The following is a 27,182-nucleotide window of genomic DNA, read 5'->3' as shown; positions in this document are numbered from 1 at the left end:
AGTGCAGTACTGCAGCTACTTCAGCTGACTGCTAGTTCAGCAGGTCAGCAGATCAAATCTCACCAGCTCAAGGTTGACTCAGCCTTCCATCCTTCTGAGATGAGTAAAATGAGGACCCAGATTGTTGGGGGCAATATGCTAATGCTAATGCAATATGCTAATATGCAATATGCTATATGCTAACTTTGTAAACTGCTTAGAGAGGGCTGTAAAGCACTATGAAGCGGTATAGAAGTCTAAATAATAATAATAATAATAATAATAATAATAATAATAATAATAATAATAATAATAATAATAATAATAATAATAATAATAATAATAATATAAATAAATAAAAATTATCGCACCTAATGAAGCCAAAATTTGAATTGTAAATTACCTTACATAATCCTGGGGAATTATACAGACATCTGCTCCTGTTTTAACATTGAGAGGAACAGGAGTCAATATCAAAAGCTGAGGTTCAAAGTTAATTTTATTTGATTTCACAATTCCAGATAAAGTGATTGTTCTGTAAACAAGTAGCTCCTCATTCAAAAATACGGGCAGCTGAGCAATATATATTCCAGGCCAATCTAAAGAAAAAAAATGTGTACATGTCTTTATGGAATAGGCCAAATTGATGTTATAAAATACTATTACCAAATGAAAACATGAGAACTTAATATAGGACTGGGATTTCTGATCAATATTAACTTCTTTCTACAAAAAGTATTTTTAAAGGTTATGTATGAATTACTATGAATGTATTAATAATAAAATCCATCAAAGTATTAAATCCAATACCCAAGCTGAATCTTGGTCTTCCAGGTTACCTCCTATATTTCACAACAAACACAGCTTTTGTTATAACAATAGCACTTTTGTACGTCATGAAAAAGTTTCTCTAATTATGGGATCTGCTGGCCTGGTGGCTCAGCAGACTAATAGCATTGTGATTAACACCAGCTGTCTGCAATTACTGTAAGTTCAAATCTCACCAGGCTCAAGGTTGACTCAGACTTCCATCCTTTCTAAGGTAGGTAAATTGAGGACCCAGTTTGTGGGGGCAATAAGTTGACTTTGTATAAATATACAAAAGTATGAAGGCTATTGCTTAACGCATTGTAAGCCGCCCTGAGTCTCCGGAGAAGGGCAGCATATAAATCAAATTTAAAAAAAAATGCAATGATTTCCACAAGAAAAACCTAAATTAGAAGCAACTACATCTTATTTGGTCAGTAACACCTAAATAGTATTTCTGTTTTAAAATTTCTTTGTCTTTCTTCTTCTAAATCAGATTATTAAGCCAGTAATGAAACATCTATACAGTTAATTTTAGATTGCAAACTCATCTAATGTTGCTGGAGCTGTACCAATCTGATAATGTAGTGACATTTTGCCAGTAATGTTCCCTTAATATATCCAAAATGCTTTTCCATGATATGGCTCTCTCTAACAGAATGAAAAAATACTAGTATTTTAACCAGAAAGGACACTGATAGTAAAGAACCCATTATCCTAAACAGATTTAACTGAGGATAAAAAACAGAATTGAAACTCCATTCCCAGATCAATGTTTATACATTTTTTAAAATTACATTATCACTCATTTTTATGACGATTCCAAAGTGCCATTATTAAATTGATTTTATAATTTACATGATATTTATTTTTGTGCAGCCAGTTGAAATTTGGCCAATTTAAAATGTGATATATGTGAGCATATACCTTATTTTCTTGTAAGATATTGATGATAGTATAATAGTATACAAATATATGAGATATATTATCACCAGTATTGTGTATGTTTGCACATTTCTTATACATATATTAATGTGTAATGCATATTTAGAATCACTTATAACTGACAATTTGAACCTAATTGCTCATAATTACTTATGATAAATCTAAAAATCCCTCCATTTTTGACAGAAAAATATCACAGAAGTTCATGTTTTGTTCATCTATAAGTTACAAGTTACTAATATTATTATGTATTATCTGGCAGGGTATTTAAAAAGAAGAAAAAATATTTTAGTTTTCTTTGAATGCTTCATTTAATCATTTGCATTCATCTTGATACATACAATTCAGATCCTGGGGCAAGCACCTCTGCAAATCTGACCCATTTATACTTTTGATGTCATTTTCCTTTTTATCCCTGGCCCTTTCATTCTGACCTTTCCAGCATAAAGTAATAGAAAATCTTAAGAGTAAGCAGGGAAAATGTTCAAATTAAATATCACTTTATAAAATCTCTTCTATCTAGCAGGCTATTGTTACATAGCAGCCAAACTTGAGATTACTGGCTTTGATGAAATTCAGCAGGAGAATAAGATGGTACCTGTAAGATGTTGAATTTAACTTTATTTGATGACACAAAATTAATCTCATGAAGACTTTATTAGAATACTGTATTAAATACAGCCAGGTGGCATTGACAGCATGCAACTGATATTTCAGTTAAGTATTCTCCAGAATTTTTAATTCATATCATTCAGAGCTGTGTAATTGAGAATGGGACATGTAGAAGCCTTTATAAGTGCCAGGGTTACTAGCTGACCAACTGTGGTTTCTTTACTTGGGAGAAAGTATTTATTCCAACTCATAAAAGATTCCACATTTATTTTTCAAGTTTAATCAGGAGGAGGAGGAGGAAGAGATAGATTAAAAATTAGAATAATAGAAAGCCTGAGAGATTAAAGAAGTTTATCCTTCCTAAAGAACAATAGACTATAGCAGATGGTCATCTCCAGCAGCAGTTCCATAAGGGTTGAGGTGGGCACATTTACAACCACACTCAAATCATAATCTGTTTCAATTTACTGAAGAGCATCAATAGATGATTTTAGATATGAGGACAGACTTTTAATGATTTGAGATTCGAACAGACTAGAATAATTAAAGGTCAACACCAGGACCTTCAGTTGATTAAAACAAAAGAGCAATCAAAATACTACTTTAAAATTCTGTCAAGATATTTTCTAAGTTGCTACTCTTGTTAAAATTTGATAATATTATTTTGTATTATTGAACAAAATGTATGCTGGTTACCAAATACTGTTTCACATTGTATTGCTGATTATTTCCATAAACAACCTGGATCTAATTACAAAACAATTAATAAACCCTGGATAACTGTTGTCATGCTATTTCTATTCCTGAAAGCTAATTAATCAGCCTCCATGTACTCAAAATACTTGGACTTCTGAGCATCAGAATTTCAATGCAGACACATAATCTTTCCAAAAGGAGGCAGTTACTTTAATGTTTCAGGGAGGAAAGAACAGGTCCAAGTTCTTCAGCTTCTTTCTAGGGCCAAGGTGATGTGTTCTTAGTACTATCATTTGTCTCTGCATTGAATAAGGAAGAAGTGCTCAGTCTTGGCCATTGTTCTATCACATTCTAAAGATTCACCAAGTACTACAACCCCTTGCTTGTGTACAAATAACATTTCCAGTATCATAAAAATTAAAGTTGCTGTGCATACATGCATAGGAAAAGTTAGTGAGCCTCCCCATGTTGAAGCAACTTTAAATGGTTTATAACGCAGCTCTTTTGAATGCTTGAACAGTCCTATCTTTCATTCCCTTCTTTCTAGTCAACATTCTTATTCACTGGGCTTTCTTTCTTTCCTGTTTTCTTCTCCTTGTAGAAATTTATTCTGTCAACTCCTTTGGGTAATTTTTGTTGTTGTTTTGTGTAATAAATCTTTTTGAAAAGCTGAAATATGGTCTCTCATTGCTGCAAGCCTATTTTTTTTCTTCAAGCACCATTATAAACTTCTATGCTGCAAATATATGCCAAATTGTTTTCAAGCAAAAACAAAAACATGCTACAAGTACTGAAAGTAATTATTGCCTTGACATGTCCATTTATGTTCACCTCTGCTTCTCAAGGCACCACAAATAGAAATGCTTTTATTTCTTGTTCCCATCCCAAGCTCTCATATTAGCCAAGCACATTGTTGACTTAAAGAAAAAATGTTGTGAATCTCCTGTTTGAACTCCATCATCAAATTCTTGTTAGATGCCCTTGTTCATTTGTTTAGTAAACTCATTCCAAAGAACAAGCATTTGCCTCTTACTTGGAAATAATAATTCAACCAATCACATTGGATAATCAGCCATTCTTAGGACATAATTTAGGACAGTGTCTGAAAACAAACAGTTTTACGAATCATTCTCTCTACCTTGTTTTTTGATGTTTTCCACTGCCAAATTTAAGTAACCTAATGTGGAATAATTTTTTTCTGAAAATAAATCTCATCACATGAATTCTATCATTTAAATTGAAGTCTTTTGAATGGATTATATGTTTTTATGGAAAGTGTTAATATCTTGTTATTAAATTATAAAATTAGGGTTGCCAGGTGTCCACTATTTGAGCGGACAGTCCACTTTTTTCACATTATGTTCACTATTTTTTTTCACAAAATAGTGGACATTTTTTTTATTCAAAAGCTTTATGATGAAATGGTACGTAATCTAAAGCTGTACCGTCTAAGAGAATAAGGATAGGAGAATCGCGTTTTGTCTTTTTTTTCATAAGTTAGAATGAGACAAAGATCGAATGCTCATTGCAATAATCACATTTTACACAACAGCGCAAAAATGCATTAAAGCAGTTATCTTTTGATATCGAAAATGTAGTGCTGAAGGTTTTTGTCAAATTTTTGAATTCTGCGAAGAAACAAGAAGAGTTGAAATCATTTTTTGAGTTTTGCGAGTCAGAATTCCATGAAGTTTTGCGCCATGTTCCAACACGTTGGTTAAGTTTGTTTAAAGCGGTTGAAAGACCTCTTTTAAACTGGATACCTCTAAAATCGTATTTTATTTCTCTTGGATCTGATGAGTGCCATAAGGTTATCTGGAACCTTATTTCGGATCAGGAAAATGAACTCGCAAAGGACGATGAACCAACAATTTCAGAATTGTATTTATATTTCACACACTTCTTCATGTCAATAATGCAAGACACCCTACTGAAGCTGGAAAGCAAGAAAATTCTTGCATGTGATCTTCAGATTATCATGTGTAAGCTGCATGATTCTTTGCAAAAAAAAAAATACGATGAGCAGTTTTTTGGAATGAAAGTTTTATTTGCCTTAGGTAAAAAACATTTGCTTGAGAATGCCGTGCAAAAGTTCAAGAAAGAAGCCATCAACGTGTATCAAAGAGCCATTGCGTACCTAGAAAAGTGGTATAATTTCACCGATTCAGTATATGAGACGCTAAGTTGTTTCAATCTAATTGATCGCAATAATCCTCCAACTTTAGAAGAAATGACGTACATCTGGTTATTATCACCATGGCGAGAAGAACTTCCACCCAACACTCTCTTCGATGAAATTTCTGCCTTAGAAGAAGTTTATGTTCATCTGCAGGGCGATTCATCCCTTGATAAGTGGACGTACTTTTTCATGAAAGAGCCAGCTCCGAGTTTACTGAAACTGTTCCAATATTGTGCATCAATTCCAGTATCAAATGCAAACATTGAACAAATTTTCAGCATCATGGGAAATTTGTAGACTGACGAACGTAACCGACTGCTTGTACCATCAGTTCGAAGTGAACTTTGTATATTTTTTAATATTTCTCAACGTTGTACTGAAATTAAAGAATTATTCCTTAAACACAAAAAATTGATCAAAGCTGCGCAGTCAAATAAAAAATACACACGACAGCAAAGTAAAATGTAATTTAATATTTTACATATTATTATAATATATTTGATGTTTTGAATTTTAAGTAAAGTTTTGAAGTGATTATTTTAATACGTGTTAAAATGTTTGTAAGAAAATATATAATTTAATTGTAAAAATTGTTTTTATTTTTTTACTACATAACCCCCCCCCCCCGCTTGTCCGCTATTTTTTGGAAGCAGACCTGGCAAACCTATATAAAATTGCTAAATGATAAAAAAAGAAAAATATACTAACAAGCCCACAATTTTCCTAATAAAATTGTCAGAATCACCTGCTATTTTATTCAGTGCATAAGGAAATGAAAATTAAATTTCTCTGTGGAGTGGAAGGGCAAGCAATTTAGTATAACTTTAACAATTCACAAAAAGAGTAATCACTCTAATAACAAACCTAGGAGCTCAGTTGTGTGAATGCCTTTCAGTCTTGAAGAAAAACAATATCCCAGATTAAGAAAGTAATTTCTACTTATGAAACAAAAATATTAAAGGAAAAGTAGGAAAAGTAAATACTTTAATTTATTGCTGAAGCAGTTAAAAGTGAAATATTTATATGTCAGTAGTAATTTCAGTAGTTATATCTTTATAGGTTCAATTTCCAAACTGTTTGGCTTCTTTAATATAAGTTCTGTAAAATTTCATCTTGCTTAATTATACTAATCACTGTATGAATATACAGTAAGTAATATGTGATACTTCCAGGAATCATTATATATATATATGCATTAAAACCTTCATTCCCATCTGACATCTGTAAAAAGTTCCATTACTGTCTAGAAAACAGTTTGCAGCAGTAGCATCTCTATGTATATTGACTATACTTAAGTTTCATTACTTATTTTGCAGATACAGTGTCAGTTCTGAAGTATAGACTTTTTTAAGTATCTGTATAACAATATGTATTTTAATAGCTCGTTAAATTAATCTTGGTGGATGAAGATTTATAACACATCTTCAGAGAAGGTAAAATACATTATAAATTTCCAGTGCTAAAATGATTAGACCAATCAAGATATTTTAAAATGATATAAAGATTTTCATTAAAAACAACAACAGAGAACTAAAGTACAAAGAGTACTGCACTGTCAGTAATATTTTCAGTTATAAGCCATTAAATGCAATGGTCTCCACTGTCTTAAAATCATTGCTGCAGCACATAAATATTCAAAAGTGAAAGCTGCTGTAGATATTTTTCCAGAGGAAGGCAGTGCACATTTCTATCAGGGTGAAATCCAACAGGTTCTGACAGGTTCTGGAGAACTGGTAGCGGAAATTTTGAGTAGTTCGGAGAACTGGCAAATACAACATCTGGCGGGCCCCAGAGTGGGGTGGGAATGGAGATTTTGCAATATCCTTCCCCCAGGAGTGGGGAGGGAATGGGGATTTTGCAGTATCCTTTCCCTGGAGTGTGGTGGGAATGGAGATTTTGCAGTATCCTTTCCCTGGAGTGGGGTGGGAATGGAGATTTTGCAGTATCCTTCCCTTGCCATGCCCACCAAGCCATAACACGCCCACCAAGCGACATCCATAGAACCGGTAGTAAAAAAAAATTGGATTTCACCACTGATTTCTATGGCTAGGCAGAATAATTATAGGAAAAGTCTGATAGTCTTCATCTTTAGAAAGAACTATAATCATTTACTAATTGAAAAGTTAAAAGGCTAACCTATAATGTATACTATGTAATTGTGCAGTTTGCATGTTGCTTGAGATAATTTGAGCATACCATCCCTACAATGGTAATTTTCAGTCCAACTAAATGAAGAGGAGGAAAATTGATTAATTTCTTTGAAACTTTTCAAACAAAAGCATCTCTTCTTTCAAATCATTAAACTAACAATAGAACCTATGGAAAATATATCTTGAAGAAGAAGATATTCTATTGCTCATTCAAGCCTAGTGAATGAAGTAAATGTACAAGGAATACTGTATATAATTTGTGTTTCTATACAGTATACTATTGTGTGTATGTGTTTGTGTGTGTGTATATGTTTATTTTAAATGAAATAATTAACTTGTTAAATGTATAAAAATAAGAAAGTATATATAAAGCATTTCAAATGTAGAATCTTCAATATAAAAAATTGTTTTAAACATATACAGAGTTGACACAAAAACAAATTCTTACATGGGCAGAAGCATATGGTAACAGCTGTATTTTGCCCCGGATAGAGAATTCCAGTATGTAAACTAAATTTGAAGATACCATCATCTACGGCTTTGCCTGCAGCATCAAGATCAAATCGCCAAGTAAGCTGTTTCTTTGAGATGTTTTTCAAATACAGTTTCTGCAGAAAGAGATGAGGTAAGCCACATGATGTAAGATGGGCTACTTTATGAATAATTAATGACACCAAAAAGTCATATCATCAAAAGATTCATGTGTGTCCTCCGAATTTCAGGTATATTTTCTCCAAATTTTATGTATGTTATTGAAAAATACCAGTTATAACATTGTACAAAATTGTAGTTGGTGTTCAGATTGCTAATTAAAATGAGTGATGTAAAAGTGAAAAATGCAAAAGATCTTTTCTGCATGAATTTTGAATGAAACCTAATTAAATGTACTGGATCAATCAGTCCAGCTGTATGAACAGATTAATCATTTGATGTACATGTAATAAACAGAAAAAATTGTTATGCCCAGAATCAAGGTTTTAGAAATCCAAACAAACGATATTTCAGACGCATTTCAGATGCAAAAGATACTTCAACTTTACTGAAGGAGGACTGATCAGGTCACTTTTGAAGCAATAATTCCCAAAGAGAAGGCCTTCCGTATCTCTATGGCAGATGTAAGAATTGAATGGTTTCATTCTATTAAAAATGACCACTGTTGGATTCCCCCTAAGATGGCATGTTGAGCGGAGGGGCAATCTGTTTCTCCTGCTGATGAACAGCTGATTTTGCCACCACAATGGGTTGACAGTTGGCTCCTAGATCTAAATGGGCAGCTAAGAACGCCCCAAGACAATCCTCAAATTCCAGGAAGAGGAATCTTGAGGATTGCAATTCCCAGTAGGACCAGTGGAAACCAGGTCTCCATTTTTCCTCCCAGCTTTTTTTTTTTTAGCACACCTGAGTTTTAACTTTACAGTTTGAATTTTCTTTTTTATCCTGATTTTTCTTATAAGTTAATTGACTGGTTGAAGGCTGATTTATTCTAACCCCTTGCTGGATTTTAACATAAATTCTTTAATGTTTTTTCACTGTTTCACTCTGCTGTTCTGAATTATTTTTGGCTTCTCTGTATGGAAGTTGATGAAGATTTTGTGGGTAGTGAAAGTGACCAGTTTAGATTTTCATTTACATAGGATTCTCATTATACGGATTTTGTATTTTCTTAATTTAAAAAAAAGCTCTGGTCTTAATTTTTTAATGTTTGACGAAAATTTTCTTTTTTTAATCGACACAACATCTAATATATATACTAAAAAATAAAATTAAAAAATTAGATAGCAACCTCCTCATCGGAAATATTTGTTTATATACCATGTTTCCCTGAAAATAAGACCAGGTCTTATTTTCTTTTGACCCCCCCCCCAAAACAAGCGCATGGTCTTATTTTTGGGGAGGTCTTATTTTTTTGGAGGTGCAGGAGGTGGCGAGAGTGGTCACCTCATGGCTGCTGGGCCCCTTAACTGCGGACAGCGGATCAGCTGAGCTTATCGGGAGCTGCTTCTCGTTCTATCTCTCTGGGCGCATGGAGGTGTTTCTTGCACACTCTTGACAGCCTCAGCCCTGCCGCAGCACCAGGCAACCTCACAGTCAAGGGCCCCTTGTCGAGTCCCGATCCGGGACTCGCCATACCTGAGGGTGCTGTGGTGGGGGCACAGAGCTGCAACCATTGGAACTGGCGAGTCGAACAATGAGGGAAGCTGCAGCAGGACATGTCAGGACAGCGCCGGTCAGCCACTCGTAAGCAGGCCACTCTTCTTGCGCTGTCTGGCCATGAGCAGCACCGGCAGGCAACGAGTTACGTGGCCGGCGTGAAGAACAGGGAGGCGATGGTGGCGATGGGACTTCCAGTGACAGGGCAACACAGCCGCTTGTCAGCTGTTCGCCCCTGCGGCCGTGCACACTCTTCCAGCCATGCTTCCCAGGATTCTACACTATGCTGTCGGCCCAGCCATGCCGCTGCGACTGGATGACCCATTGCCGCTGTCGCCTCCCTGTTCTTCATGCTGGCCGTGCACCTCATTACAGCCAGACCCGGTCAGGAGAGCGGCCTGCTGATGAGCAGTTGGCCGGCGCTGTCCTAACGTGTCCCGCCACCACAGCCTCACTTGCCATTGGACTTGCCAGCTCCGATGGTTGCAGCTCCATGCCACCACGACCACCCCCCTCCAGGTTTGGCGAGCCCCAGATTGGGACTTGACAAGGAGCCCTCGGCTGCGAAATTGCCTGGTCCCACAGCAGGGCTGGGGCTGGCAAGAGTGTGCAAAAACCACCTCCAGGCACCCAGAGAGATAGAACGAGAGGCAGCTCCCAATCAGCTCAGCTGATCCGTGGGTCACAATTAAGGGGCCCAGCTGCCATTAGCTGACCAGGAAAGGGAAGGGCTGCCTCCTGTGCTGGCCCACCCCTTCACTAGGGCTTACTTTTGGGGTAGAGCGTATATTAGGCTTACCCCCCAAAAATCGGGCTACTTTTTGAATAGGTCATATTTTTGGGGAAACACGGTAATATATTTCTCTTGTTAAATAAGGATGAGAAAATTTATAACTATTTACAGACCCATTATGTAAGGAGAGGAGAATTTATCAGGTTTTTTTCTTTTCAGCATCCAGCCAGGGTAGATTTTTTTATATGTTTAATATTGGGTGTTTGGGTCACTTTTTTTCTTTTATGTACACATTTTTTTTTCTTTTGTTATCGTTGTGACTGTTGGATGCAGATTTTTTCTGTTTTGTTTTTCTGTTTGTGTTTTATTCCTATTGATAAAACATAATAAATAGCAATAGCATTTGGACTTATATACCGCTTTACAGTGCTTTACAGCCCTCTCTAAGTGGTTTACAGAGTCAGCATATTGCCCCCAACAATTTGGGTCCTCATTTTACCCACCTCGGAAGGATGGAAGACTGAGTCAACATTGAGTCTGGTGAGATTTGAACTGCCAAATTGCAGGCAGTTAGAAGGCAGCCGGCAGGCAACAGAAGTAGCCAGCAGTACTGCACTCTAACCACTGCACCACCGTGGCTCATATATGAAAGGAAGAAAATGCTCTCTTTTTTTCCATCCTTCTTTATTGTGAGCAATATTATACCAAATTCTCTGTGGTTACTTTGTTACAGTATATCTAACTCCCATCTTTGAAAGGAACTATTTATGTCTGGTTGTGAATTCTTTACAGGACTATATTAAAAATGCAAACAATGTACAACTTAAAGATAAAGCCCTCTGGGGAAAAATTGTTCTTTAACCTATAAATTCAAATTGAAAACTTTGATAAAAAGTTTGATAAAATAACGTTTTAAATCTACCTAAAGAGGATATCCAGACACAAGGAATTGTAACAAAGCCAAGCTCACAACTGGATAGATTGGAAGGACAAGTAATTTGGTTTGGAAACTGCAGGTTTGTTGGAGAAGGCTGAAGGAGATATTGGCTTCTACAGATTTGGAGTTAACAGAATCGATGAGTGAACTGAACTTTCTCAAGAAGATTGATGGTGTTTGGGGAATGGACTTACTAGATCTAACTGGAAAACAATTTCAACTGGACTTTTTAGAGAAAATGGATTGACAACAGAGGTTTATGATTTAGGGGGGAAAGACACAATTTTTGGGAAAATTCTCAACCAAAATCTTAAGGAAAAGTTTTATTATTAAGAATCAAACAAAGATATTTGATCTCAGACAGATCAGAAATAATGACTGCGGTGATTTATGGTAGATAAGTTGTTGTAAACTTTCTACAAGTTAAATATAATAGATTGTTAATAGATGACTCTGAAGTTTAATTTTACTGTCTGTTCACCTGTTAATTACTTTGCCTTTTTTTTTACCATTGTCTTTTTTAGTGCGCATTTTTTCTTTCTTATCTAATATTTTGTCTATCCTTGTTTGTTTTTATAACATTTCTTTTTCCCTCTCCCTCCCCCCCCCCACGGAGTTTGTATTTTACCTTAATTTTCTTAATAAAATAAAAAATTATTCAAAGAAAAAAAAACAGATGTAAATGCAATAAATACACATTTTTCTTGGGGAAAAATGACCACTATTCAGCATTATTTCGAATAATCCTAAACTGTGCTTAATAGGAAAAAGAGAGAGAAGAGGGTACTGTTCTCCTATAGTAGAGGACGGAACATCAATGCATGGCCTAAGGCTTATAAATTTGATTAGTAATTTACGTAGCTTTATGTTTCAGTGAGGTATTTCGGTTTAAATTTTAAATCTGCAAGTAGATTTTTTTGTTGTTAATCCTGTAGTCTATATTTGGTAACATATATTTGATTTATTTTAGATGTAAGGAAGTACTATAATTGTCAGTGTATATATGCATCTGTGTATGTTTGTGTGTGGTATGTTTTTATTCTGCCATCATACAGGAAGCAAAAGCAGAAATAGAATCTAAAAAAAAATATGCAGAAATAATGTGAGGAAAAATATATTACCAGCATTTGAGTCACTACTTCTTGCTTGAAAAACACTACATAAACAGAACAATAGAACAACAGTGTGGCATAATTAGAAGCCTCCACACTTCCGTATAATATGTACCTTTATATTACTGCTGTCACTTATAACACCCATGTTGATACATTTTACACTATGTTGAAAGGTGAGCTCTGAAGGATAAATATGCAGTGGTGGCTGTAACACTGTAGAAAAAAGGAAACATACACAACTATTTTAGCTTCAAGAGGACAGACTTATTAAATTACACATGGATTAAATCTGGATGAAATCAGTAATTCTGACTAGAATTGGAAAATCTTCAAATCAAACAAGACTCACATGAAGAAGTCAGATTTCAAAGATTTGGTTTATTTGAAATGGTAATAAATACACCGAGTGTACGAACAAAACTGGATATATCTTTCCCCAGCTTATTATATTAAAAAAAACTTTGGGGTACCATGATGGGGAGATGAAATTGAAGATCTATCAAAACCTGGTCTCAAGAAATTTACTTAGCAAACTAAATCAATAAATAGGCACACAATTAAGTTAGGACCCAAGATAGAAAAATCTCCAGATTAAAGATTAAATTGTCTCCTAGACAAATAATAACAAAAACAACAGTTGTTGTTGTTTCCCTGGTGTGACATCCAGAATCATTATTCTGGCTAATTAAAAGACTAGAGATAGCACTGCCACTATTTGATTGCATAATTACAGATTTTCATTACCATGATTTTGGGCCTGGAGCTAAAGCTGAGCACAGCAAAATTAACATGGAAACTACTTATGCAATAATTTAAAGTGGGCGTTCTTGATATGAGGTCTATGAAGAGATTTTAGGGGAATGGATGAAAAACATTAAAACTTAATTTTCACCAACTTATAACTGAAATTTAGTTTTTCATTCAATAATGTATGTAAGCAAGAAAGTAATTTATGACATCTAGACTCCAAAATTATTTGTTAACTTGTAAGTCTCAATATCTAAAATTAATATGTTCCAACAAAGGGTATTCTCTTGTTATTGATTTATGGGTTAATAAGCATATATATTTGTCATGCCCCAACATATAATCTTTATATACTGTTGTTGCTCTCTAGCCCCATCTAGTGTCTGGAGCGACAAATACCAATTATATTGTTTTGAAGCTAACTCAACCCCTTTACCCATCAGCCAGCACTCTCAAAACAAGTGCACTTTGGGAAGCCAGACTCCATTTTCCTTTAACATTTGGAGGAAGCAGAAGCACAAAGAAGAATCCATCTTTTTTTTTTAACAAAGTTTATTTTCATTTTTAAAAATACAATACTTTACATATATACATACAAGGTTATTGCAACTAACGTACACAAATATGCGCCTATACCACTAATACAATCCATTTCATTTCCCTCTCTTTTCTTTCACCCAATTATACCATGAATTCCAACATTTGTAATAATCAGAATCTTTTTGGTTCCTAAGTAATTTCGTTAACCGGTCTGCCTCTGCCTTATATAGTGTCGCATGTGTTACTGCCTCTAGTGGGGCAAACCAAATCAGAATAATTGAATAATACCTGTTCCTAACCCCTTCCCAAGATTCTAATAATATTCTCTGAAAGTAGTGTCTCTTAAAGTATCCACATTTCTTGCCCCTCTCACTCCATAGAAAGTGGTGCCAAACTTGACACAAATCATAACCCTCCAATGTAAGAATCCTCTTCCTATTTAAAAGCATCCAGTCTCTAATCCAAGTTAAATTAGCCGCTTGGTAGTAAAACTCCCATTTCGGTAGACCAAATCCCCCTCTATATGGAGCCTTTTGGAGCATTTTAAGTTTTATCTGGGGTTTCTTCTTCTGCCACACAAATTTCCTCACATAACTGTCTAGCAGTTTAAAAAAACCACTATCCAGTCTCGTGGGGGCAGTCTGAAATAAATAATTCCATTTCGGAAGTACGTGGGTTTTAATCATAGCTATCCTACCAAGTAAGGAGAGTTGCAGGTGTTCCCACTTTTCTAGGTCTGTCTTTGTTTGGGCTAACAACTTTGTGTAATTATCTGCCATAATAGACGTATTTTTAGAAGACATCCAAATACCCAAGTATTTTATTCTTTTAGTCACTTGAAGGCCCAATTCTCTCTCCAATTCACTCCAATGGTTTCGTGTCATATTCTTTATTATAATCTTTGTATTGTCTTTGTTGATTCGGAGACCTGCAACTCTGCCATACTTCTCTATCTCCTGAAGCAAGTTTTTACCTGATTCTAATGGATCCTCTACAATAAAAACCAAATCATCCACAAATGCCTGAGTTTTATATTCTTCAGATCTCACCTTCAGCCCCTTTATTCCCTGATTCTTCCTAATTTCCCGTAGAAGAGGTTCTAGTGTCAATATAAATAGAAGTGGGGACAGTGGGCATCCTTGTCTTGTGCCTTTTCCAATTTCAATCCTACCCATTTCTTCCCCATTAATTAAAGCTTTAGCTATTTGAGTTGAGTAAATCAATCTTATCGCCCGTATATAATTGTCTCCAAATTCCATCTTATCTAACAAGGCAAACATAAATTTCCACCTAACCCTATTGAAGGCCTTCTGAGCATCTACAAAAATAAATGCTACTTCCTTATCCGAAAATGTCTCATAGTACTCCATTGCATCTATTATCGTCCTCACATTATCCCTTATTTGTCTATGTGGCAAGAACCCATTCTGATCTCTATGTATGTAGTGGTTTAAAAAAAAATTCATTCTCCCTGCTAAAATTGAAGTGAAGATCTTAAATCGGTATTCAAAAGAGATATAGGCCTGTAATTGTGGATCAGCGATGAATCTGTTTCTGCCTTGGGAATCAACCTCCACGATGATTCCATTAAAGACTTCCGTCATATATTGTCCTACTATATCAAGAGTTTCCTTATAGAATTCCATAGGAATCCCATCTGTCCCCGGAGTTTTCCCTAATTTCTGCCTCCCAATTGCCTCTTCCACCTCCTTCTCTGAAATTTCCCTGTTAAGTATTTGTCTTACCTCTTCCGGCACTTTTGGAAGATCCAGACCCTCTATATATTTCTCCATCTCTTGTTCTGACCCTTCCCCTCTCTTGTATAAATCCGTAAAGAACTTCTGTATGATTCCCTTCATACCTTCCCCGTCAGTTACCCATCTTCCATTCACATCCTTCAAACCACCTACTTTACTTCTTTCTCTTAACTTTTTAATTCTATAGGTTAGCCATCTTCCCGGCTTGTTAGCATTTTCAAAATAACCTTGTTTGGCCCACCTGCTTTTTTCAGCTACTTCTTCTTGGTCCATTAAATTTATTTTATGGTGAATTGAATTTTTTTCCTGATCCAGGAATTTTTTAATGCCTGATCCATCGGTTTGTTTTGTAATCCCTTTTCCACCTGTCCTAAACCATCCATTAAATTTGATTGTTCCTTCCTTTCCAGTCTTCACTTCCTTCTTCTATATTTTATTACCAATCTCCTAATTAACGCCTTATAAGTATCCCAATTATTTTGCAGGCTCGTATCCTCTTTCTTATTCTCTTTAAAGAAATATTCTGTTTCTCTCTTAATCCAGGTCACAACTTCCTCATCCTTCAACACCCTCACATCCATCTTCCATCTTTTCCTTTTCTGTTGGCCCCTCCATATTACAAGCAAGGGGCTGTGATCAGCCCAATCATTAACCCCAATCTCTATCTTGGAAACGTATTCCCCTAATTGTAGTTTCATCCAAGCCATGTCGATCCGTGACCATGACTTATGCCTGGAAGAGTAAAATGTATATTGTCTCGTCTCTGGGTGTCGCTCTCTCCATATGTCCCAAAGGCCTAATTCTTCTCTCATCATGATTCCTTTGTTTGGCAACCCTCTCCTGTATATTTTTTTCTCTCCCCCCAGCAGTTTAGTACCCAGTGAATAGTCCAAATTACTGTCCAATATAACATTAAAGTCCCCAATCAGGCAAACATGGTCATATTTTAATTCAATCAGTTTTTTATATATACGTTCATAAAAAGACTTCTGATTTCCATTCGGAGCATAAATGGTAACCAATAGACATTTCAGGTGTCTTATTTCTAGTTCTATTAACAATAATCTTCCCTCTTCATCTTTAAAAATTTCTTTAGAATTTAAGGAATCCTTCACATATACCACCACCCTCCATTTCCTCTTATCTGCCGACGAATGATACATCTTCCCAAGTCTTGAACACAACAGAAGTTTCTCATGAATTTTTTTAATATGAGTTTCTTGAAGGCAAGTAATATCATAATTAAGTTTCACTAAATTATTTAGTATTTTCCTTCTTTTAGAGGGAGTATTTAAACCATTAACGTTCAAAGAAATGAGTCGCACCTCTTCCCCCATCACCACCTTTCTTCCCCTCCTCCTATTAGTCTTATTTTCCTAATACTTTGGTTTGCTGGGTTTCTCGTAACACCATCTCTCTGCCTCTCCCTCCTTTTTCCTCTAATTTCCCCTCCTTCTTCCTTTCTTTTTGGTTTCCCACACTATTTTCTTCCTGCAATTTCTCTGAACTTCTATTCTCCTCCTCCCTTTCTAGTTCCAGCTCTAGTTGTGTAGATTTAAAATTGTGTTCATAAAAATCCTGAGCATCCCGGCGGTTTTCTACTTTCACTTTCTTATCGTTCCACATAAACATGAGACCTTTCGGCAATAACCACCTATACATAATCCCATTCTTCCTCAGCTGTAGCGTTAAAGGCTGGTAATTCCTCCTGATTTCCCTAACCCGTCTTGGAACTTGCCTCAGCACTGAAATCTGTTTTCCCCTAAATACTACAGCTCGGTCCCGAGATTTCTTGTAGATCTCCTCCCGCACCAACTTCTTGTTAAACCTAATATGTACTTCTCGTGGGTGGTTATATCTCTTTGCATAATTAGTAAAAACCAGAAATACCTCATCAATATCACTAAGGACCGCTATTTTATCTTTTTCCAGTATTTCAGAGATAATGTCACCTATAATCCCTTTTAAATCTTCTCCTTTTTCCTCTATTACATCTTGCAATCTTAAAATAAAGGAAAATCTTTCAAGTTCCAAAAAAAATATCTCCTCTTCTACAGCTCTATTTACTGAAATCTGTTCACGGTCATAGCCATCCAGTCAGCCTTCACATCTACCTAACCTGGTTTCCACCTCCTGTAGTCTTCCCTCCTGCTTCACCATGTCACCTCGTATTTCTTCTAACTTCCCATTAAACTCCTTAATATCCCCCCTTACCGTTCCCATTTCATCTTTCATATCTGAAGTAAGATCCTCAAGTTTTTCAAGTTTTTTGGAGATAGACTCTGGTTCTTTATCATAACGTCCTGCATAGCTTGGAGCATCCCCTGAAGACTTTGCAAGGTGGGAGCCTTTCCCGCAAAGGTCTGATCATCCGTATTTTTTACCATCGCTGAGGTTGATGAAATTGGAGATGACAAAACTGGAAGCATAACAACCTTTTTCCCTGTTTTAGTCGTAGTTGTCGCTGTAGTTGACATCGTTGCTATTAAATCTATGTAATACTGGAATTTAAGAGTTCACTCCTCCAGCACCAAGTCCAAGTCACCCTTAGGATTTAAACAAGCCATCAATAATAAATTTCCTAAAAGTGTAAATTACAATACTCAGTTCTCTCCTCCACAGGGGTTCACCATCAGACAGAGCGGGGAGGACAGAGATCGAGTGTTCAGTCTGTATTCATCTTCTCAACACTGGTGGACTAATTACAAATACAAAAAGAACTACAAAGAAGAACTTCAGTGCGCTGATTTCTTTTAAATTACCAGCTTTCAGTCTGTTTAATCTCTCTAATCAGCACCAGAAAGAAAGTTTGCCTCTCTCACTGCAGCCACTTTACATGTGGTTAAAACCACACTCGCTGGCATATCTAACACACACAAAAAAAAGGAATTCCAGTTCTTCCTCTTTCTTTAATTGCGATGACAATTGTCCCAAGCACTCTGCTGTTTCTAATCCCTCCTGCCGCTCGTTGCAACGTAGACTTCCCTTCCAAAACGGCTTAGTCATAGTCCGGGGGCAGCCATTAATGGGCCCCTCTTCCCAGTCGCTAGGGTCGAAGTATCTGCTAACGACACACGGGATCGCCACCTCATGTATCTCAGCTCACCACACCTTCACTGACCCCCTCGCAGTCGGTGCCAGCACCAAAAGCTGTTCGCTGGCTGGGAAAAAGCAACTCAAACCAGGAGTCATCTCCGATCCTGACCCGCTGCAAAATGACATCACCGGAAGCCCAGAAGAATCCATCTGGCACATATTCAACCAAGGACAAAGCCACATCCCACACACAGAGCCTCACTGGTGAGATTTAGATTACTTGTATTTATTAATTGATTTGTTCAGCAGTAACTCAATACTGCCTACCTTATATTTGGTTCTCATTGTATGTATTTGTCAACTTGCAAAGCTTTCAAGTTGTCATGAGCAGGAGGGAGGGAGAACTGAAGTGAATTCCATACATTCTTTCTGACCGTAATCAGAAAGAAGGTGTTAGGTTTCACAGCCAGTCAAAGTGGTTAATTGAAGAATGTGTTTTATGACCCGGGCAGAGAGGAGGGGAGACACAGGGTCATAGGGGAACGTAAATGCCATCATTCCCTCTGCCCAAGGAGTAGGTCAAGTAATCACCAGACGGCAACGTCGCGACCGGCAAGGCCAACCTGCAAGTGACTTAACGACAAGACTCAAAACTGAAACATCGGCGGACCCCTGGTTCCGAGACAACCAACATCTCTTACCAAAAAGGGATGATCTAGCATGGAAGGGAACAAAACTCTATGTTTCAGAGACTGAAACATAGCACCCTGATCCTCAAGAGAAGCCACGACGTTACACCAGCGGGACATTTTGGCTTCCAAAGACTCTGCACTTAGTACGAAGACAGTTTTGGTGGCCCCACATGAGAAAAGACATAGACAGTTATGTGAAAAGTTGTACCATCTGTGCCATGATGAAAAAATGACCAGGAAGACCTCCCAGGCTGCTGCAGCCAGTAGTTGAATCGACAAGGCCATGGGAGGAGATTGCAATGGACTTTATAGTAGAACTGCCGAGGAATGGTGGAAACACAATGATCTGGACTGTAATAGACTTATTCTCCAAACAGGCACATTTCATACTCTGCAGCGGGCTACCCTCAGCCCACCAGTTGTCCAAACTGTTCCTGAAATACATCTACTGCCTGCATGGAGTACCCAGAAGAATCATCTCCAATCGAGGTGTCCAGTTCACAACAAAATTCTGGAGAGAATTCCTACAGTCCATAGGGTCATCCCAAGGCCTCAGCTCAGCATTTCACCCGGGCACCAATGGGGGGGGGCGGAGAGACTGAATGCCATGGTAGAGCAGTACCTGAGGTGCTACGTGAACTATCAGCAGTCCAATTGGGCATACCTCCTGTCTTTCGCTGAGGTTGTGTATAATAATGCTGTTCACAGTAGCACGGGGATAACCCCGTTTAAGGTAGTGAGCGGCATGGACTTTGTCCCAATGCCTGAGTACCCAAGGGAGCCTCCCTCCTCAGTCAGCTTGACCGATTGGATGGCGACACTGAAAGCAACCTGGGAGAATGTCAAGAAAGCGCTAGCTAAAGCAGCACAAACCTATAAGAAACAGGCAGACAAACACCAAGCTCCCCAAAGGCCATTTCAATTGGGGGAGAAAATTTACCTCTCCACAAAATATTTGAGGTTAAAACTTCCTAGCAAGAAATTGGGACCAAAATTTATAGGACCATTCCCCATAGTAAAGATAATCAACCCAGTCACAGGGCAACTTCAATTGCACTTCCCGATTGCTAGGGAAGATATACCCGGTATTCCATAGTAGCCTCTTAAAACCCGTGGTCGGATCGACCCTGAAGCCACTACCCCATGAGCCCCCAGATTCCATGGTCATAGGGGGCCAGACCCATTATGAGGTGCAGCAAATCCTCGATTCGAGGTGGCACAGGAGGAAACTCCAATATTTAATCAAGTGGAAGGGTTACCCCTTATCAGAGGCATCTTGGGTAAAGAGTCGAAACATCCAGGCTAATCACCTTATAGCCAAATTTCATGCAGAAAATCCAAACAAGCCTGGTGGGGGGTCACATCCCTAAACTCTGCATCTGTACTTAAATTGTTTTGCTTTGTGCAGGTCGCCCTCAGGAAGTGAGGGGAGCCGAATGTCAACTTGGGATGAGAATGTCATTTGGGATGAGTTCGATCCTGTTGCTCCCAAGGACGTGGACAGGATACTGGGGCGGCTGAATGCGACCACATGTTTACTGGACCCGTGTCCCTCCTGGTTGGTGCTGGCCTCCCGGGAGGTTACGCAAGGCTGGCTCCAGGGGATTATCAACACTTCGTTGAGGGAGGGTGTCTTGCCGTCCGCCTTGAAAGAGGCGGTGGTGAGGCCCCTCCTCAAGAAGCCTGCTCTGGACCCGGCTGTTTTGGCTAATTATTGTCCGGTCTCCAACCTTCCCTTCCTGGCGAAGGTTGTTGAGAGTGTGGTGGCGCGACAGCTTCCTGGGTACCTGGATGAAGCTGTCTATCTGGATCCGCTCCAGTCCGGCTTCCGGCCTGGGTACAGCACGGAAACGGCATTGGTCGTGTTGGTGGATGATCTCTGGAGGGCTCGGGATAGGGATTGCTCCTCTATCCTGGTCCTGTTAGATCTCTCAGCGGCTTTTGATACCATCGACCATGGTATCCTGCTGCGCCGGTTGGAGGGGTTGGGAGTGGGGGGCACCGTTCTGTGGTGGTTCTCCTCCTATCTCTCTGACCGGTCGCAGTCGGTGTTGGCAGGGGGGCAGAGGTCGACAGCGAGGTGCCTCGTTTGTGGGGTGCTGCAAGGGTCGGTCCTCTCGCCCCTTCTGTTCAACATTTATGTGAAGCCGCTGGGCGAGATCATCCGTGGCTTTGGGGTGGAGTTCCATCAGTACGCTGATGATACGCAGCTGTACATCTCTACCCCAGGCCATCCCAACGATGCCCTTGAAGTGATGTCCCGGTGCCTGGAGGCTGTGCGGATCTGGATGGGGAATAACAGGCTTCAACTCAACCCTTCCAAGACCGAGGGGCTGTGGCTTCCGGCATCCCGATATAGCCAGCTTGTGCCAACGCTGGCTATTGGGGGCGAATCATTGGCCCCCATGGAGAGGGCTCGCAACTTGGGCGCCCTCCTGGATATATGGCTGTCTGTGGAAGAGCATATGATGGCCGTGGCCAGGGGGGCTTTTTATCAGGTCCGCCTGATTCGCCAGTTGCGGCCCTTTCTGGATCGGGACTCCTTACGCACAGTCATTCTGGCGCTCATCACTTCCCGCCTGGACTACTGCAGTGCTCTCTACATGGGGCTCCCCTTGAGGAGCACCCGGAGGCTCCAACTGGTGCAGAATGCGGCCGCGCGGGGGATTATGGGAGCAAGAGGGTGCTCCCATGTGATGCCTCTCCTGCATGAGCTGCATTGGCTTCCAGTGGTCTTCCGGGTGCACTTCAAGGTGTTGGTCACCACCTTTAAAGCGCTCCATGGCATCGGACTTGGGTATTTGCGAGACCGCCTTCTGCCACCGATAGCCTCCCACCGACCAGTACGCCCCCCCAGAGAGGGACTCCTCAGGGTGCCGTCAGCCAGGCAATGTCAGCTGGTGACCCTCAGGGGGAGGGTCTTCTCTGTGGCAGCACCCGCCCTCTGGAATGATTGGCCCCCGGAGATACGAAGGATACCAGATCTCCGGGCCTTTCGCCGTGCCTAAAAACATTTCTGTTCCATCAAGCAAGGCTGGCGTGAAACCCCCCCCCCCTTTTTTAGCTCTTTTTAGATTTTTAGCTTTTTAAGTGTAAATTGGGTTTTAATTGGATTGTTTTAAATTGTGGAGCAAAGCTGTATAATTCTTTTAATTGATTTTAAATTTTGTATTGGTATGTTTTTTATCCTTGGCTGTGCACTGCTCTGAGTCCAAAAGGAGAAGGGCGGTATATAAATTGAATAAATAATAATAAATAATAATAATAACTTGCAAAACTTTCAAGTTGCCATGAGTAGGAGGGAGGGAGAACTGAAGTGAATTCCATACATTCTTTCTGATTGCAATCAGAAGGAGGGTGTTAGGTTTCACAGCCAGCCAAAGTGGTTAATTGGAGAATGTGATTTATGACATGGCCAGAGTGGAGGGGATAGACAGGGTCATAGGGGAATGTAAATCTACGTAGGATCAGTTCTAACTGCATCCGAGTATTGCCGGAATGTTGCTCCTAATAAATGAATATATTTCCTTTGAAGTTTGGATTATGGCTCATGAATTAATTAGGGCATCTTTCGGAAACTTGACAGTATTCCTATTTCCCCCCCCTCCCTCCCGTTTCACCATATCCTGTTCTTTCAATAAAGCATCCAGATGTGCACACATGGTCTGTTTTATTGGAGGATAGGTGGGTTTAGCTGCATGTTGAGCTGCACACAGACTAACGTGTAGTGAGGACAGAACAATATTACTATATATATGTTCTACCCTTATGCATTTTTAATAAAACTGTGTTTGAGCATAATTGGTTTCCTTTGTAATACAATCTATACTTATGTATTTTATTTTATGCATTTAAATATACTGCTCAAAAAAATAAAGGGAACACAAGCAGAAGACATCCACGATCTGAATGAATGAAATAGCCTTATTAAATACTTTGTTCTTTACATACAGTAGTTTATACACTGCTCAAACAACTAAAGGGAACACAAAACTACATGCCCACGTTCTTGCATATTTGTGCATGTCCATGCATGGTCAGGTTTGCACATGTCCATGTATGCACATGTTCACGCATCTACGCATATGCACGTTTGTGTGCGCTGCACCATTCAGTTTGGGCATGTGCATGCACGCAGTTTGGGCATTCAGTGTCTAAAAGGTTCGCCATCACTGCTCTAGACCATCCCCTCACCTTCATTTGTGCACTTCAGGAAGGCTGGGAAAACAAGGTGTTTTTTTGGGGGGGTCGATAATTGGTCACAGCATGTCTATATCATTATCAGTTTTATTGTATTATGGAAGATGTGATCTCCATGACTACTATTTATGTTATTTGTTTTATTGATTTATGTCATTTTATTGTACTGTAGACAATCATAGGTTCTTGTGAAATGTAGCAGCATATGATATAGAAAATAAAAAGATCTGTGTAGATATCTCGGTAATACTCCTGTTAGAGTGATAAAGGTGGAACCACTATAAGTAGGTATCTCCTTCTCTAAGCTCCTTGAGAGTATTGATTATGTTATGTTCTTTGAAATGTATAACATAGTCAATGACCACTTAAAAGATCCATAAATATCAACTGGGTCATAGATCTCTTGTTTTTATCTCTCAGTTCAGATCATTCATCTGGTAATCAAGAATATCTCAAGTCTGAATATAGACAGAAAGTATCTAGATAATACAGAAATTTTCACTCATGCCCTGGTTATCTCCTGTCTGAACTATTGCAATGAGCTCCATATGGGGCTGCCCTTGAAAAGTATTGAGAAGCTTCAGCTGGTGCAGAATGCAGCCACAGGAGCAATTCTAGATGCCCCCAAAAGGGTGCATGTAACACTTTTGCTCTGAGAACTACATTGATTCCGGATCCAATTCAAGATATTGGTTGTGATCTATAAAGCCCTACATGGTATGGGCTAGACTACCTATGGAACCATCTTTGTCCCATTACATTTGCCCATCCCACCCAGTCAGGCAGAGAAGATATGTTGCAGATCCCATCAGTTAAAGAATTTTGACTGTTAAGGTCTCTGAAAAGAACCTTCTCTGCCATTGCCCTCTATCCTGTAGAATATTCTTCCCCTGGAAGTAAGGTACACCCGACTCTCCTGGCCTTCTGAAACGGAGTTAAAACAAGGTTCTGTGGCCTCATGTGCGAAACCAAAAGGAGCACACAGCTATGGAGATGGAAGGTGCCCTGACAGCCCTCTCTTCACCTTTTAAACTAATTTTTAACAGGGTTCAATCATCCTTGCCCCTTTTTAAATTCTATTTTTCATTTATTTATTTTTTTATTCTTATATATGATTTTTATATTTTATTGTACACCACCCAGCCCCTCTCTAAAGGAGATGGGCAATTCAAAAGTGTAAATAAATAAATTCCTTATTAGACAACTGTTCTTGTCACCTGATTTGTCCATTTTATCACACTGAAAAATTATTAAAGGATATTCTATATATACACATCTATATTTACCTCTGAGGTTTACATACCTGTTGCTTGAACTTTGCATTCTTGGGTAGGTATAGTCAATGACTGAGGTCGAGGAACAACCATATGCTTTGCTGAACTAGCAGGACTTAACTTTTTTGAAGCATTTGTGGAACACTGAGTTTCATCAGCATTAATTTTTATTGGAAGAGTAAAGTCATAGGCTGCAACCTAAAGGATGAATATCAAGTTATAATTTTCTCAATTCCAGCAATATAAATGTTTGAATACCAGAAACCAGCACACCTTGTAGTCAATTCATATTCCCAAGACATTGAAAAAGAAAAGTCATTCCATAAAGAAATGAAATTAAGATTAAAAAGATTGTAAATGTAAATATAGTTCTAAAAATTAGGAAAAAACTATTGTTTGGAGGAAAACTAAATTGGAATTCTTCCAAATATTCAAAGAACTTCTTGCAACCTGACCTATATAGGAGATTTTAAGAGGAAAATTATGAAAATTATCTCAAAAGCAAATGAATAATGTAAAAGATTATGCACGCCATGAATTGTCATTCCACGCAATGAAGGAAGTTAAAGTTAATAGCACTTTAAATAGGACTTGGAAGTTGATCAGCAGGTATTGCAACCGGACTAGATCTACTGGGACTGCCACATTCTACTCAAAGTTAGCTTTCAAACAATATTTGAGGACAGCCCTCAGAAAGTATGTTGCACTTTACCATTGTTGCATTTCTAGAACTTTGGGCTTTATTCTTTTTAAGAAGTTGATTTTGTAAAGTTTGATTCTTTTGAATCTGAAATAACAGTTCAAGGTTGAATCTCAGTAAAGAAGACAATTAAATTAAATAAAGCTGAAACACTGTACTCCTAACCTCTGCTTTTCTAACAGTAGCATCTGATTCAGTATATTGAAAACGTAAACATGCTCTTATACTAAAAAAGGACAATCTTTCTGCATTCAGCTTCAATTTGTTCATTGTCATACACCTAACTGTTCTGCCCCAGCTACGGATCCCAAAGAACACAGCACACACAAACTCTGAACAAAACTTAGTTTACTCAAATAACGCAATTTTAGCAAATGCCGACTGTTAATAAGTGTTCTTAACAGCCTGCCAGAATTCCACAGATAAGATAGTCAGAGTCTTACTGGAGTTGGCAGAAAGCCCAGAAGCAAGGTTGCATAGAAATCCCAACGCGATTAGTGAATTAAAGTTGTTTCCTGCAGCTTGTTGCAAGCTGCATTCTTTCTTAAATAGGCTAAGGGAGTGGCCAATTAGCCCCAAGCCTTACTCTCGAGGAGACCTCCTCCTGAGGAACCACTCCTGTCTTTTGGCAGCTCTGCGTGCCCGTGCATTGAGAAGAGGCTCCTCCTCTTCATCCTCTTCATTAAAGGAGCCTCTGGAGGTTCTGAAGGCCCTGACTCGATCTCTGCCTCTGGCACCACATCTTCTTCAGCCTCCTCACTGTCCGACTTGAGCACCGGGTGCACAGGCTGCTGGTGCAACACCACACCAGCCTCCTCATCGTCAGGATCAGCAACAATTCGCGCAGGCCACTGGCGGGCCACAACACTATCCCAGCTTTCAGAAGCAAGTTACAAATAGCAATAGCATGGCCAGTAGAGTTAAAGAAGTATAGGTTAAATATCAGTGGTATTGTGGTGTTATGTTGTACTAATTATTTGTTCTGTATTGTATTTATTTGTACCAAACCTATAGCTTCAGACAATTTATCTTTATATACATGGATATACATCCTAATATAGTAGATATAACATTTTCTTACTAGAGGTTCCAAGGTCAATTTTCTTAGACTTGTTTCCTCCAAAAAACAAACTGAAGTAAAACCAATACAGAGCAAATGTAGAACACTGAGATAATGAAAAAAGAAATCTGGCTTAGCAAAATGTCAAAAGCTACTATATGGGGAAAACACTCTATTTATCCTCATTAATAATTTGCCAGAAAAATTAAAACAGACTCATTTGACATCTATAATTAAATTTAAAAGAAGAAATAGTAGGTGTGTTGCACATAAAAATATTTTATCAGTAAAAAATAGAAAAATCTAAACAGCGCCCTATAACTGCACTCACTGGTAATGTATTATTTCTTTTTTAAAAAATCTCCCTCCCTTCCTCCCTCCCTCCCTTCCTGGTAATGTAATATTTCTTTTTTTCTCTCTCTCTCCATCTCTCCCTTCCTCCCTCTCTCTCTGTAGATGCTAGATTTCATACAGAGCAGATCCAAGGCTCTTCATTTCAGATCTTGCTCAATCTAACCATCACACAAGAATCATGAGAGTTCTTAGTCATCACCATCCCACCACTAACCACTTTCCTTCTGAGATTAACTATATATTGAGTCCTACGGGAGAAAGGCGGTATAGAAATATAATAAATAAATAAATAAATAAAATATACCATCATCCCCTGATTGCATGCTTAACCAGGAGGGCAATAGTGTCAGGAAGCTGTGAAGGACTGCATTATTCTAATTATCTGGCAATTAACCAATTAATGTAATAAATAATGATTCTCAGGTTTGCTTATTTTACTCATGATGAAAGTTGGTGCTTCAGCCTAAATTCATCTTCCTGAGGATCATTAGAATGAGGCAGCAGGGAGGGAGGTGAAA

The 27,182-nt window shown here is 38.4% G+C and overlaps 1 protein-coding gene across 1 annotated transcript in view; it reads right to left on the bottom strand.

Annotated features, from left to right (window-relative positions):
- Nucleotides 1-27,182, bottom strand: part of CFAP47 (cilia and flagella associated protein 47) — a 596,979-nt gene that overhangs the window by 492,076 nt on the left and 77,721 nt on the right. Inside the window, exons 22-25 of the mRNA XM_087871295.1 lie at nt 24,580-24,748; nt 12,417-12,517; nt 7,817-7,976; nt 383-578 (exon numbers count right to left, since the gene is read on the bottom strand). Of these exons, the coding sequence (XP_087727421.1) occupies nt 383-578; nt 7,817-7,976; nt 12,417-12,517; nt 24,580-24,748 (626 nt within the window). The remainder of the gene's footprint in view (nt 1-382; nt 579-7,816; nt 7,977-12,416; nt 12,518-24,579; nt 24,749-27,182) is intronic.

Source organism: Pantherophis guttatus, chromosome 5, assembly GCF_059756535.1.
Source record: "Pantherophis guttatus breed Tessera chromosome 5, ASM5975653v1, whole genome shotgun sequence".
NCBI classification, from domain to species: domain Eukaryota; kingdom Metazoa; phylum Chordata; class Lepidosauria; order Squamata; family Colubridae; genus Pantherophis; species Pantherophis guttatus.
This window is presented reverse-complemented; position numbering and strand designations above follow the sequence as displayed.